This window comes from Cutaneotrichosporon oleaginosum, assembly GCF_008065305.1.
Source record: "Cutaneotrichosporon oleaginosum strain ATCC 20508 chromosome Unknown ATCC20508_contig06, whole genome shotgun sequence".
NCBI lineage: Eukaryota > Fungi > Basidiomycota > Tremellomycetes > Trichosporonales > Trichosporonaceae > Cutaneotrichosporon > Cutaneotrichosporon oleaginosum.
In genome coordinates, this window is record NW_027072175.1 from 1,775,378 (window position 1) to 1,789,232 (window position 13,855).

Genomic DNA, 13,855 nt, shown 5'->3' on the forward strand with positions numbered 1-13,855 from the left:
GCGTCTTGTTCCACCTTCGGCACTCGCACGGTCGCACAACCCAGCTGCGGCCAGCTCTCGACAAGATCCGATGCAGATTGTATGATAACTATGACAGTGCACAACTCTAACCCACGCGCCGGCGGGACATTCTCCCCCTAACTCTTTACTCCACGCAGCTGTCGTCCCAGAACGTCTTGCCCGACAGCGTAGGCTTGACAAGCCCCGCGCGCACGGTCCAGTCCCCGAACCGCTCGCCGTCGTGCCGCTCCTTGGCCCACTGCTTGATCATGGGCTCGAGGATCGCCAGAATCTCCGGCTCGGTCACGCTCTCCTTGTAAGGCTTAACCAAGCGTGTCCCGAGGTGCGAGCCACCCAGGCACATCATGTACGACCCGGGCGCTTTGCCGACGAACGACACCTCGGCGGCCCATGGACGCGAGCAGCCGTTAGGGCATCCCGACATGCGCATGACAAGCGCGTCGTGGCCAACGCCCGCCTCCTCGCAGATCTTCTCCACCTTGTCGATCAACACCGGGAGGTAGCGCTCAGACTCAGCCATTGCCAAACCACACGTCGGGAAGGCGACACAAGCCGAAGACGAGAGGCGGAGCCCAGAGTGGTCGACATTGTCCAGACCCCACTTGGCGAGAATGCGCTTCATCTCAGGCAGGTCCTCGGTCGCGACGTCGGACAGGATGACGTGCTGGTTGGCAGTCAGGCGGAAGGTTCCCTTGTGCGCCCTGGCAACCTCCTTCAGGCCATCCTTGAACTGGTTGCGGGGCGAGTTCTCAACACGACCGTTCTCAATGAACAGAGTGAAGTGGTGCTTGCCGTTCGCTCCCTGGATCCACCCGTACTGGTCAAGGTTCGAGTCGAACGAGTATGGACGCTCCGGCTCCAGGGCCTTGCCAAAGCGCTTCTCGACCTCCTCCTTGAACTTGGGCACACCCAGGCGGTCGACAGTGTACTTGAGACGTGCGTTCTTACGGTCCTTGCGGTTACCGTGGTCACGCTGCGCAAGCATGATGGCCTCGGCCGCCTTGCAGCCGTCCTCGGGGCGGACAAAGCCAATAACAGTGCCGAGACGGGGGTAGGTCTTCTTGTTCGAGTGGGTGACACCCATACCACCGCCAACAGAGACGTTGTAGCCGATGACCTGGCCGTTCTCAACAATTGCAATGAAGCCGACGTCGTTTGTGAAGACGTCCACTGCGTTGTCGGGGGGAACAGCCACCGCGATCTTGAACTTGCGGGGCAGGTAGTACGGGCCGTAAAGGGGCTCGAGGTCGGTAAGAGCGTTCTGGAAGACGGGCTTCTTGTCGAGCCAAATCTCGTGGTACGCAGTGGTGGCGGGGAGAAGGTGCTCCGAGATGGCCTTGGAGAAGTTGTAGACCGTCTCGTGAACCTTGGAGATGCCGGGGTTGACCGAGCAGAGAACGTTACGGTTAACGTCGCCACAGGCGGCGATGGTGTCGAGAAGCGAGCGGTTGATGGCCTGCATGGCGGGCTTAAGGTGCTTCTTGACAACGCCGTGGAACTGGAAAGTCTGACGAGTCGTGAGCTTGAAGGTGCCGTTACCGTGCTCGTCGGCGATCTGGTCCATCTGGAGCCACTGCTCGGGCGTGCATACGCCACCGGGCATGCGGACACGGATCATAAACGAGTAGGCAGGCTCAAGACCCTGCTCGGCGAGCGACTCGCGGATGTCACGGTCGTCCTGCATGTACGTGCCGTGGAACTTGGTGAGCTGCTGGTCCGAGGCGCCGATGGCGCCGGTCGACTCGTCTGCGAGTCCCTCCAGAATGGTGCCGCGGAGGTAGTTGGAGGCGATCTTGATGTGCTCGTTGGCAATGACCTCCTCGGCCTCCTCGACGACGTCGACCGAGTCAACGCCGAGGGCACGCCAGAGATTAGTTTCAAAGACCTTGTAGCCAGTCTTCCACCCGTCGGGGTCCGAGTCGTCACCGAGGCCGAGGGGGACGAGCTCCTGGGTGCCAAGAGCCAGGATCTTGGGGAAGATGTCCTTGCCAGGCCTGTTGTAGTAAACGTAGTCCTCCTTGCGGGGCCAGTACTTGGAGTCACCCATGCCGAAGACGGCGACGCGGGTCTCGGCGAGCTTCGGTGCCGATGCGGCGGTGTCGATCTTGCCGATGGTCTTGAAGAACTCACGGCCGTTTAGGGGAGGCTCACCCTGGCCGGCGGTGGAGGTGATCAGGACGACGTTCTTCTCCGCAGCGAGGTTCTCAACAATGTCCGAGGCGATCGAGTCGAGCACACGAAGCGAAGCGGCAACGCCACGCATCTTGGCGCGAGAGACAACCTGCTTGGCGACCTTTTCGGCGTTACCGCCGTCCGAGGCGTAAAGCACAAGGAGGCCGGGGCCGTCGATCGAGTTGACAAGCTTGTCAAAGGCCTCCCGGGCCTTCTGCTTGCGTGCAGCCGAGAGGTCCTTGCCAGCCGAGCTGGTGATCTTGGGGTCAATGTCGGGCTGCGAGCGGGTCAGTTGGGAGAGGTGGCTCTGGCGGTCAAGGAACTCGGCGAGGGCGTTCTTAATTTGAGATGCGTCGAGGCTAAAGCGCTTCTCGTCGGGAAGCGACGGGTTCCAGCGGAACAGAGGCCACCAGCCACCCGAGACGGCGCGCTTAGTCTCACGGAGACGCTCAAGGGGTCCAGCCTTCTCGGTGGGGCCGACAAGGGCGCCGTCTTCCTTCTCGCCCCAGGGAAGGTAGGCGAGGACAAGCGAGGGACCGGTAAAGTCCTCGGCCTCACGCATGGCGTTGATCACACCGGCGTAGTCTGCATAAACGGCAACGGACGAGACGTAGACGTCCCCTAGGTTGAGCGCGTAGAGCGCCAGGTCTTTTTTGCGCTCGCGTTGCTTCTGGGCGAGGGGCGAGAAGGGCGAGGGCTGGGTCTCATAAACGAGAAGGTTGATATCAAGGCCGGAGACGAGAGCGTGGTGGAGACCGGACGAGGCAAGATCGGCAGCCCACGAGTTGGACACGACGATCCAGAGGGCGCGCTTGGCCCAGTGGCCCTTGGCGCCGAGGGCGACAAGCTCGGCCTCATCGGCGTTGACGCCCTGACCGAGGGCCTTGGCTGCTTCTTCGCCGAGCGACGCAGAGTCTTTGCCATCCTTGCCCAGGAGCCACTTGCCGAGGGCGTTGTGGACCTCCTTGCGAGTGTCCTTGGCCTTGAGGACCTTCTTGGCAAGCTCAATGAGCTGCTCGCGCTCCTTGCGGACGGCGACGGCCTTTCCAAAGGCGTAGAGGGGCGAGGTGGATTCAGATGCAGCGAGGTGCGAGGGGTCGTTGAGGACCTCGAGAGGGTGTGGGGAGCGCTCTAGGAGCGATGTGTACGTCGACTCTGCGGGGGGCACAGTGATTGAGCTGGAGGGGATTTCTGGGAGGGGCTTGGGGGAGCCAACGCGGGCAAGAGGGGCGCCCGAGGAGATTACATTCTTGAGATCGTCAAGGGCTGAAGGTGCGGAAACAAGGACGGAGCGGACAGAGGCGTCCTGGCCCTCGAGGGCCTCGACAACAGACGCCCAAGCGGCACCGTACTTGCCGGAGGCAGCCTCGACAACGACAAACTCGCGGCCCTTGAGCGCGCGGAGCTTGTCGGCGGGAACTGGCTGAGCAAGGGCAATGTCGACAACGTTGTCGGCATCCAGCTTGCCGGGAAGGAAGTTGAGGACGACCCGCTCACCGTCGCCGTGGTGCACGAGTGCGCGCTGAGCGCGGCGGGTAACCTTGAGGAGCTCGAGTGATGCTGCCTCAAAGGCCTTGAGAATGGCAGCATCATCGGTCTCGTCCGAAATTGCCACGGAAAGGAAGGCTTCGGCCTCTTTGTCAGACACTTTGGCAACCTCGCCGTCGACGCCTGCTGCAACAAAGTTGAAGACATTGGCGTTGGTCTCCTTGGCGACGCGGAGTGCAACGAGGGCATGGTCATAAGCTTCCTGAGCTGTGCGAGAGATGAGGGTGACGGCGCGGGGAACGCGAGGTGCGGCTGCGCTTTCGGCATTTAGGACGTGGACGACGACATTGCCTGGTGGGGTGGGGAGGGAAGGAAGGAAAGTGCGATCAGTGAGGAGCTGAGTGCCGGGGGTGAGTGGGAGGTATGGGTTGAGCTGGTCGCCGGCAGTGACGCCGTTGAGTGGGTGGTGAACTGTTGCCGAGAGGCGGGCGAGCGCGGCGATGAGGGACATTGTGGGCTGGGGGGGGGGGTGTCAGCGGTGGTGGGGGGGGGGGGGGAAGGAAACGGTCAAATGAAGACGTACTAGTCCTTTCGGCGCGAGCCTCTGATACAAAGAGGAGATGAAGAGAAGAGAGAAGAGAAGAGATGTTGACAATGTACGATGAGAAAAGTACGAGTAGTGTGGGCAGCGAGCGACGAGCAACAATGATGGATGGTGGGTATCACGACATCTGTACTACTACTAGAGAGTATCGGAATATGGGAATATGTCTAATTCAAGTCGTGACCGGGGGGGGGGAGGGGGGGGGAAGGGATGACTATGACAGGAAGGGTGGTTGGCTCTCTCACTCAATACGAGTATGGTGTGATGGGGTAATTGGGCCCATGATCAAGTTCGAGATTACTCAACCTCCACCTGGGACGCAAGATGGCGTGATTGCTCAAATGGGCCCTCATATCCACTCTTTCTCACTGGCTGCATGCCACGTGTATTCACCGATCCATCCTGCATCTCGACTGCATCGCTTCCGCTTCCACTCTCCCAACCATCCCGCCAGCCAACCCGCAATGCCCGCCATTCACGTCACCCACGCTGCACCATACACCCCCCCCCCATTCCGAACACCCACAAAAAGCACGAATACGTGCCTCGGCCTCCCTCGGCAACCCCGGTCCAGATGTTCGGATGTTCGGTGTTTAAATCATACCCGCCTCGCGCGCCATCGCTCGTCTTACGCCCTCAGCCCTAAGCCCTCAGCCCAACCTCCGTGTCGGGCCTCTAGCCTCGGACACCGAACACACGCGTGGGTGCGCGTCAGACCGAGACCGGTGTCGACTGTTCATGTGATGACCAGTCATTCGGAGGTGACCTAAAGTCGGACCGAATCTTGCAGGACAGGATTGTCTGTGCGAACTGGAATCGCCGAATTGCAGATCATGTAGTGCGGGGGTGGCGTGCGGGTTTGGTGAGCTGGGGATTCATCAGATCATGCAAATGAGTGAATCTCTAATCCCAACAAGCTCATGGACTGAACCGCGCAGAGTCGCGTTGCATGCATCGCTCGCGTCGCGCCCCTTTCGTGCACTTGCACATGCCCAAGTGCACATCCTTATACTGTACCATGGCATAACGATGGAATGGAAACTGACAGGAACGAGCGCTGGAATCAGATCAGATAACAAGCAAACCCCGTTATGCTTGTCAAATTGCTTGACAACGGTGGCACGATGGTAGTTCAAACGCCGGAGGGAGTATTGCTGGGGCCGCTACGTATAAGTGTGAGAGTGCAACCGCTTCCCAGTGTCTTGTTGACCATCTTGTCGAGTTCAGTGTATCAAACAGGTTCGGTCATGACTTGACTAACGCTGGAAATCGGCCAGAGGAGTTCTCTCGGTGAGCCTGTGAGTTCCAATGCCAGACTTTGCCGCGTTCTGGATGTATCAATCTGATCGGACAGCCCAATAAGGCGAGTCCTTTTCCTTCTTCACCAAGATGCCTCCAATGTCGACTGTACTCACATAGTGGCAGTAGATTTCTGGCACCCAGGAGGTGATGCCCACTGCTCAGCGAAGGAATGAGTCCTAACACCCTCTCGGCTCAGCCTCCCCGGTCCGATCAACATGGTTACCGCCGACGACATCGTGCTTGAGTCATGTGCTCGCCATCCTGTTCTCGAGAAGCCGCTAATGACATGGCGGCAAGAAGCACTAGCGAACATCAGCGTCGTCACCGACGTAAACCGACAAAGCCAGCACACTAACTAGCTTGATAGCCTGACGCTGACAATCGCGGCAAGCTACTCAATCAATGGCTGGAACTCACGTACGCGAGATCGGGAGGCTTGAGCTACGAGAACCGAAATCACTCCGTCATGTGATACCGCGGCATAACATGCCCGGTCCCGCCATGCCCGTGGCGGAAGACGGAGATGTGGTGTTTCCAGATTGGGCCGACTGGTCTCATGCGCATGACGTTTCACTGGCAAGCCAGCAGCAGGATATCCAGAGCAAAAACCACGCTAATCTCGTGCCATGTGGTGTCGCAACTGGAACGCTCAAACCATTCAGAGTTGTTCGGCCGCTCAGACCGCTCAGATGCCCAACAAGTCGGGCCGAAGTGTACATAGCAGCCACTCTACCCCCACGCCACACCCACATCACCCAACACCTGCCACCCACCACGACCTTGACTACGTGCCGGCACGTCACGCGCCGTCGTTGCGTTTCATGCTTCGCCGTATCCCGCTGCCGAACCGCTGGGAATCGCATCCCGGGTTCGTACCTCGCCCAGGACTAATACCCGGGACTCTGGAGCGGTTCCTCGGTCTTGAGTGTCGAGGCGGCAGACCGAGTAAAGGCAGCAGCGGCGAAGGTAACAAACGCAGCAGCTATGCCGAACATGGCCGCCGGCTTCCGGTCTGTTATGATCCTCGCATCTCACCCACCTCCCGCTCCGTGCTCACTAACATGCCAACTTCCAGCCCACTCCTTCTGCAGCCCACTTGGATCACTTGCATACCTGACCCGCGCCCGCCGTCCGCTGACGTCGCCCCTATCCAGCCCATCCGCTCCTTGCTCCACCAAGCTCTGGTTCCGACTTCCGCTGCTTGATTTCCGGCACATTGTGTCACTTGCTCCATTGTGTCATGCCCGCTGTCATGCTTGGCGTAATGTAGCGTCCCTTGTGTCCTCATCCGCGGCGGTCCAGCATGGACCGAACATTACATGGCGATCATGTGCTCCCGAATCCTGGCGGCGACATCGGTGGCGGCTGTCGCTCGCTTGGAGCGCGACGCGGCGGATGTCGGCATACGGGAGAGATGCCGCTGGTCATGACCCACGCTTGTTGGGTTTGGACTCCGGGGCCTGCAGAGTTTCCAGCTTCCAGCATGCTCGCTGCCTCGAGACTCGATGTCAGCTTGATCCATCTCCCGTCCACCTATGCTGCCAGGGTGTGGCAGGAGGTAGAAGATATTACACGGGGACGTTGTCGCCTTGGCTGAGACGTGTGGGGATATCCCTCTCGCCTCGACGCGAGGGGAGCCAATATCGCCACCTTGATGCTTGCGATTGATTGCTCGCGATTGCTCGTGTCATCCCTCGCGCGAACATGCACCCTGGCTTCATCATGACGAGCCGTTGCGCTGCCATCTCTGATTCGACTGGGCGATCATCATCTGCAACCCAAGATCTGCAGGTACCCGTGGTGGCTGAAACGTGAGTGCCAGTGACGCCTCCCGGTCCCGTTTCCGGCATGTCCCGGCGCCGGCGCCTCGGGTTCCATCATTGTCTCAGGCCTCTGGATGGCATGCATGCACGTACTGTATGAGGTGTCGCGGCAAACAAGACAAGGTTAATGCATCAGTCATTGCACTTGGCCAGCTTACCGGCTCATCTACAACATCTAGGGCGCTGATGCCGTTGCGACAGCCATCGGCCCGGCGTAGTTCCGAGTGTAATGTGTGTCAGTGAGATCTGCCGCATCCGCGCTCGTGCGGCTTCCGCATCCGCCGTGCATACTAAGCCATGACTCATGACCAGCTGATTCGGCGCATCCAATGTGCCGGCGACGCGGAACGGCGACCCAGAACCAGAAGACAGCACCCAGGCTGGTGGTAAGCCTGTCCGCCAGAAACGAGGTCCCCGCGGGCCTGCACTCGGCTCGGCGATCAGACACGCCAGGGGAGCGCCAACTTTCCACAACCCAGGTTTTCTGGCCGGGTACCGCCAGCCATCTCACGACATTACCTCTGAGCAGTCCCGCGTTTTGGATGATGTGAGACGGCTGGCGGCTGGAGGCGCCAGGCAGACGAGGCGAGTCACGCGCAATCGACGCGTGCCGTTTCAGCATTCCTTCCGTCATGTGCCTGGGGCCTCCAGCGTCTGCCGGCACCTCGCCCTGACCCAAACCCGTGCCAAGTGGGCGACGAGTGTGGCACTTATGATCTACATCCACTCGTTGGACTTCAGTAGACGGGAGGGTGCGCGGGAGTGTGTCTGGACAATGGCGAGCGGGATGATGGCTGGTGGAGGGGGGGGGGGGACAGGGGGGGCCGGGGGGGGGACGAGGAGGAGGAGGACGAGGAGGACGAGGAGGACGAGGAGGAGGAGTGAATTACTGGAGCAAAGGAGCGGAGGGCAGGTCGGAGACAGAGGTGCGGGAGCCAGTTCTGTTGGCCCCAGCCGTAACCCGTCGGCGGAAGAAGCAGGACTGAGAAAGCAGGAAAGACAGACGGAGACATCTCCTTGACGGACGACAGTGGCATCTCCTCTGAAAGAGATATAAACCTGCCCACCCTCGCTCCTCATCCCCATTCATCAAGTTCGCTCATTTCCCCACCGCTACTTTCAACTACAATGCTCGCCGCAGCGCTCCTTTCCGCCGCGACTGCTTCGGCGGCGGCTGTTGCCGTCGCCCCCGCCACCGAGTTCCAGGCCCGCAACGTCGGCCTTGGTGGCCTCCTCGCCGCCCCCGACGGAAAGTCGGACACGGGCTACGTCACGATCGACAACCTCCGTCTGGGCCAGGACCTCGGTGTCGACGGCAAGTCGGTGTATGTCGGCAAGGACGAGCAGGGCATCCAGCTCTTCCAGTTCGCGGACGGCGCCGTGGCCCCGCTCACGTACACTCCGGGCGAGACCAAGGACATCCCCGTCAACAACAACCTCTGCGAGGGGTGCGAAGACTCGAGCGGCCACGCGAGGCGCGAGATCTCGCTCCGCGACCTGGCCGGCAGCATTGGCGGCAACGACGGGTCCGAGACCGGTGGTAACGCCGACTTTGGCGACATCAAGATCGGCGAGGATGTCGGCGCGTCCGTCGGCCTCGACGGTGCCAAGTACGTCGGCAAGGACGACGACGGCATCCAACTCTTCCAGTTCCCGGACGGCACCGTTGCGCCCATCGTCCTGAGCGCCGGCGACCCCGCCGAGGGATACACGTACAACGAGGGCACGGGGCTGTGCGAGGGATGCAAGGACAGCGAGGGGTGGTCGCAGAAGCGCAGTGTGGCCGAGGAGCTCGAGCTCGCGGAGCGCGAGGCCGAGGGCCGCTACGAAGTCGCACGCGGCGAGCAGCACGAGGAGCGCTTCTTCCTCAAGTTCCTTGGCTTGCTCGGCCTCAAGATCAGGATCGGCAAGGCCATCTTCTTCGGCCCAGGCCGCTGGCGATGCAACGTCGCCCACGGCGGCTACATCAACATCAAGGGCTGTCGCCGCGGCACCTATATTGGCATCCGCCACGGCCGCTACGCCGGCTGCAACCCCCGCGGTGTCCAGATGTTCTACTTCCCCGGCCGCGGTGTCTGCCCACTCCGTTGCATCAAGGGTCCCGTCCGCCACGGCTGGAAGGTCGACCGCGGCGGCTACTGCAACAACTGCCACCACTCTGGCTGGGGCTGGGGCCACAACGGCTGGTGGAGGCGTGACGAGATCGTCGAGGCGCGTGACGCCGACGCCAGCCCCGACGCCGACGCCGATGCTGCCGCCCTCGCTGTCCGCGAGGCCAACCCTGAGAAGCACGACGAGCGCTTCTTCCTCCTTGGCCTCGGTCTCCTTGGCCTCAAGCTCAAGGTTGGCACCGCCCTCCTCCTCGGCAAGGGCAAGGTCCTCTCCTACCTCGCCCACGGCGGGTATGTCAACATCCCCCGCTGCCGCCCTGGCACCCACATCGGCATCCACGACGGCGTCTACGTCGGCTGCAACCGCGATGGTGTGCAGATGTTCAAGTGGGGCCACGGCGGCGTCGGCCCCCTCAAGTGCACGCGTGGCCCTGTCCGTCGCGGCTGCCGCGTCCGCAACAATCTCTGCGACGTTTGCCACCACGATGGCCACTGGTGGGGTAACCGTTGGGGCCGTGACGCCGACATCGACCAGCTCGACTAAGCGCATAGCACGAGGCAGAGTAGTGCCGTGTGGAGCAAGCCTGCAGCGCCCTCCCCGGCTAATTTTCTTCTCGGCAGGGCTAGTTTGCTAGTGATCAAGGCTAGTTATGGACCATAGAATCAGTAGGACACTATGTTGGCATATTCTTTCCGTGCGCTCAGGTTGACCATGTGAACGGCGGGACGCTTCTTGCTTTGTCAGCGATCAGCGGCAGCGAACGCTGGACATCTGATCCCGTTCAGTGTCGGTGTCTGCACGTCGGTCACGACTGGAGGTGCAAGACTAACATTAGTCAATAATCCAACGGGAAATGAGACTATACATTTAGTTACCATTCTCGACGAACATGCGTGCAGCGCAGGTTGCCTGGATTGAAATATCCGTGTATGTGGCTCTTCTCTACATACTGAGAGGCGTCAAACTCCATCGGGTGATGCCCATAGCCCAGTCGCCAGATAAAGCAAAGAGTCCGGAGCCGAGGAGGGCGGCGTCGATTGGGGCGCAGATGTATGCGAGGAAGATGGGACGGATTGATGTCTCGGACGTAGTCTTGTTGAAGGTCACAGATGGTCGTCAGGTGAGTCAACTGTCACGACTCGTCAGGTATTGAGTCACAACGTCAGCAGCGCATACATCGTCTACGGATGCCTGCGCACCCGATCGGTAAGAATATCCTGGATGGAAGACAGAAGTATGCTGGGTTTTCGCTGTTGTGGCCCACGCTAGTACCACCCCGCGTACGTTTTCGCCATCGTCTCCAACCGCTCCTCCTGGTACACCTTCCACGCCGCCTCGATCTCAGAACGCACAATGGCGCACCGCACCGGGTCGATGCTCTTGACCTGGCACACCAGTCCAGCGCTTACCGGCCGGTGATCGCTCACGTTTACTTCGTACCGACGGTAGCTGATCGACGAGATGCGCGGCGACTTGGTGAACAGAACGCGGTCGCACCACGCCGGGATGCGCCGCTTCTCGCTCGAGTCGTACTCGTTCGTCCCCGGGTCGTACTTGTACGTCGGTGCGAACGTGATTGGTGCCTCGGCGAAGGTGCGCAAGCGGAAGGCATGATTGCCGCGCATCTCGGCGCGCAGCTGGTCGTACTCGAGCAAATAGTTGAGGTCGCCTGAGAGAATGCTGCTCTCAACTACCTGGCGGCGCTGGTCGATACGGTAGTTCAAGTCGCCGTTGAGCACGACCATCTCGTGATCGAGGATTGCTTCGCCGTTTCCGCCATGTACAAACCACTGCGGCGCGCTCTTTGGGAAAATGTCTTTGTTCTCCATGATCGCCGCGAGATCGGCATTGCGCGCCGCTTTGTGCCGCTGCCCGGCAGCCAGGTGCACATTAATGAAGCACAGCGACGTGTCGTCCAAAACCATGCGCGCGACGATTGCGCCCTTGTTTCCGTAGATACCGCCGATGCCGCGCTTCACAGTCGTGATTACGACGTCCTTGATGGTTTGTTGAAGCATCTCCTCGTTCTTGGTAAACACACACGTGAAGAGCCCGACAAGCTGCTCGGAATGCAGTTTCATGTACTCGGCCCCGGGAATGTTGAGTTGGATCGCAGAGGTGAGCTTGTCCGCCCACGCGCGGTAGGCTCCAGAGACGCGCTCATTGGTAGCACCGCCTCCGTCCTTGCCCTTGCTCCCAAACAAGAGTGTTTCTGCGTGTGAGCTCTGTCAATATCCAGGGAAAATACTCACTGGCAGTAAGCTTCTTGTCTGTGAGGGGTACGACCTCCTGGAATCCAAAGACGACGATGTCGGGTGATTCGACGGAACCGAGAACCTGCGAAAGAAAGTTGACATTGTCGATGCCTCCAGAAGACAAGTCAGACGGCTTGGCGCTGTCAATATTCCATGACACGACGAGGACCTTGACGTCGCGGAAGGTGCAGTAGTCGGGCTGGCGCTCAATCATGCGCTTCTCGATCCAATTGACCGCACGTAGACCGTCCCACGAGGACATCGTGTCGCGGGTTACGGACCAGAGGGGAAGCCGTTTCTGCAGAGGAATAGCGCGAGGGTCAACCAGTAGCGCGCGGATGGGATCATCCTTCGCAACCGTCCAAAGGTTGCTGGTCGTCCACGGCTGCTGATCAATGTTCCAGACGTGAATCTGCCCTCGACGATTCCCTGCCCATAGGTGGTCTCCTACTCCTTCCAGCGCAAGAATATCTGTCGTCGACACCTTGAGAACCTGCACGCAGTGCAACTCAGTGCCAGCGAGTTGCCAGAGTGACACAAACCCTCCCTCGTGTCCGATGTATACGAGATCAGACTTGAAAGGAACAACAGTCGCGGACGTTGCAGATCCCGTCCACTCTGGAGTGAGGTTGGTACGTGGTGGCGGTGCGTTTCCAAGCACAAATGGCTCGTACACGCGGACCGTCGGGCCGCGTACACCAGCAGTGGTCGTCGCAGAGCGCACAGTCGGTGCCGTTGCCGTCCAGAGCTTGCCCTTGATCATCTTCGCAAACGTCACGCGGTCAGAAACGCGCATGGTGCGGAATAAACGGAAGTTGCCCGCTTCGCCCTTGTCACATGGCTCGGGAACCTCCCACACATTCAGCTTTCCGGTGTCATCAAGCGTGAGGATGTAATACTCGTGGCGCATAATGTGGGAGACTGCCGAGGAGTGGGCACCGGGCTTTGTCGCTGTGACGCGCCCAAACTCGATGTCGATCTCCCAGAGATGGCCGTCCTTATTACCGCACCAGAGATACCGCCCTTCGCAAGTGGGATCACGCGAGGGACGGAATCCGAGGGCAGTAATTCGCGGCTCTTTGACGCGAAGCTCGAAACCGGTGTCTTCCTTCTGATCCATGTCTAGGATGGGGTCGTTGGATTTTGTGACGTCGTACACCAAGACGTGGCTGTGGCCTACTGCCACATATTGACTATACACCGCGAATGATGTGATACTGTGTGGAGGACGGACCGTCGTGCTCCTCTTGCCGTACACAGGGGCCGTTTTGTTCGCATAGGTCGAGTCGGGGTGCTCTTCCAATAGACGCTGCGCCGTAGAAGACAGCGCGGGGGCAGGACCTTCATCTTCGTCATAGTCGCTATCGGCGCCGGAAGTGGTGCGCCCCGGTGAAGCTGAACCCCCATTCATGCGCCGTACATCCAATCTTGACGCCGCCGAGACCGTGTTGGCGCGGCCAAGGCCTGCGGCAGACGAATGACCAGCTGTACGCAGCGGTGGGGGCGGTGGCGGGTCATAACCTGGCTCAACAGAAATAGACGCTCCCCGCTGGCGATGTGAGGGGGGTGGGGAGGAGTACGCTGAGGTAGGCACCGAGTGGACGGTTGCCTGGCGAGCAGGTCGACGAGGAGGCGGTGTTCCAGAAGTTGGAATCGTTACCCCGCTGACCGAGTCACCTCGAGGCCGCTGCGGAAGCGCTGGGCGCTGCTCAGCCATCGGCACCACAGTTGGTGCAGAGGGCTTGTTGCCCGGCAGTGGGGGCTTGAAGATGCTGGACTCTGAGGACGAAGACGACATCATGGTCGCTGAGCGTTGAGGTGGAGGGGGCTTGTTAGTCGGCAGCGGTGGCGGAGCGTCGATCAAACCAGCGGGTAGTGTCGCTTTCCTCACTGGCAATGGTGGCTTCGAGGGTGTCGACGATGAAGCGGTGGGCGCGACGGTCCCTTCGGTTGGTACCACGGGTTGCGGACTGACCGGCCGTGGGGGTGCAGGTCGGCGAGAGCCACTTGTCGAGATGAGCAATGGTCGCGGGCTGGCGCCTCTTGGATTTGAAGGGGGCGTCGAGCCATGGCTATCT

At 60.4% G+C, this 13,855-nt stretch overlaps 3 protein-coding genes across 3 annotated transcripts; all 3 read right to left on the minus strand.

The window, feature by feature from the left end:
- Positions 1 to 145: 145 nt before the first annotated feature.
- On the minus strand, positions 146 to 4,192 carry COLE_07138 (uncharacterized protein; the record flags this gene model as incomplete). Its single annotated transcript, XM_018424608.2, has 1 exon — positions 146 to 4,192. One exon carries the CDS (start codon positions 4,190 to 4,192, stop codon positions 146 to 148), a length of 4,047 nt encoding a protein of 1,348 aa, XP_018275110.1.
- Positions 4,193 to 8,529: 4,337 nt separating this feature from the next.
- On the minus strand, positions 8,530 to 10,071 carry COLE_07139 (uncharacterized protein; the record flags this gene model as incomplete). Its single annotated transcript, XM_018419385.2, has 1 exon — positions 8,530 to 10,071. The coding sequence occupies one exon, from the start codon at positions 10,069 to 10,071 to the stop codon at positions 8,530 to 8,532; it is 1,542 nt and encodes a 513-aa protein (XP_018278023.1).
- A 716-nt stretch (positions 10,072 to 10,787) lies between these two features.
- On the minus strand, positions 10,788 to 13,575 carry COLE_07140 (uncharacterized protein; the record flags this gene model as incomplete). Its single annotated transcript, XM_018425446.1, has 2 exons — positions 10,788 to 11,734; positions 11,775 to 13,575. The coding sequence occupies 2 exons, from the start codon at positions 13,573 to 13,575 to the stop codon at positions 10,788 to 10,790; spliced, it is 2,748 nt and encodes a 915-aa protein (XP_018278022.1).
- Positions 13,576 to 13,855: the final 280 nt, after the last annotated feature.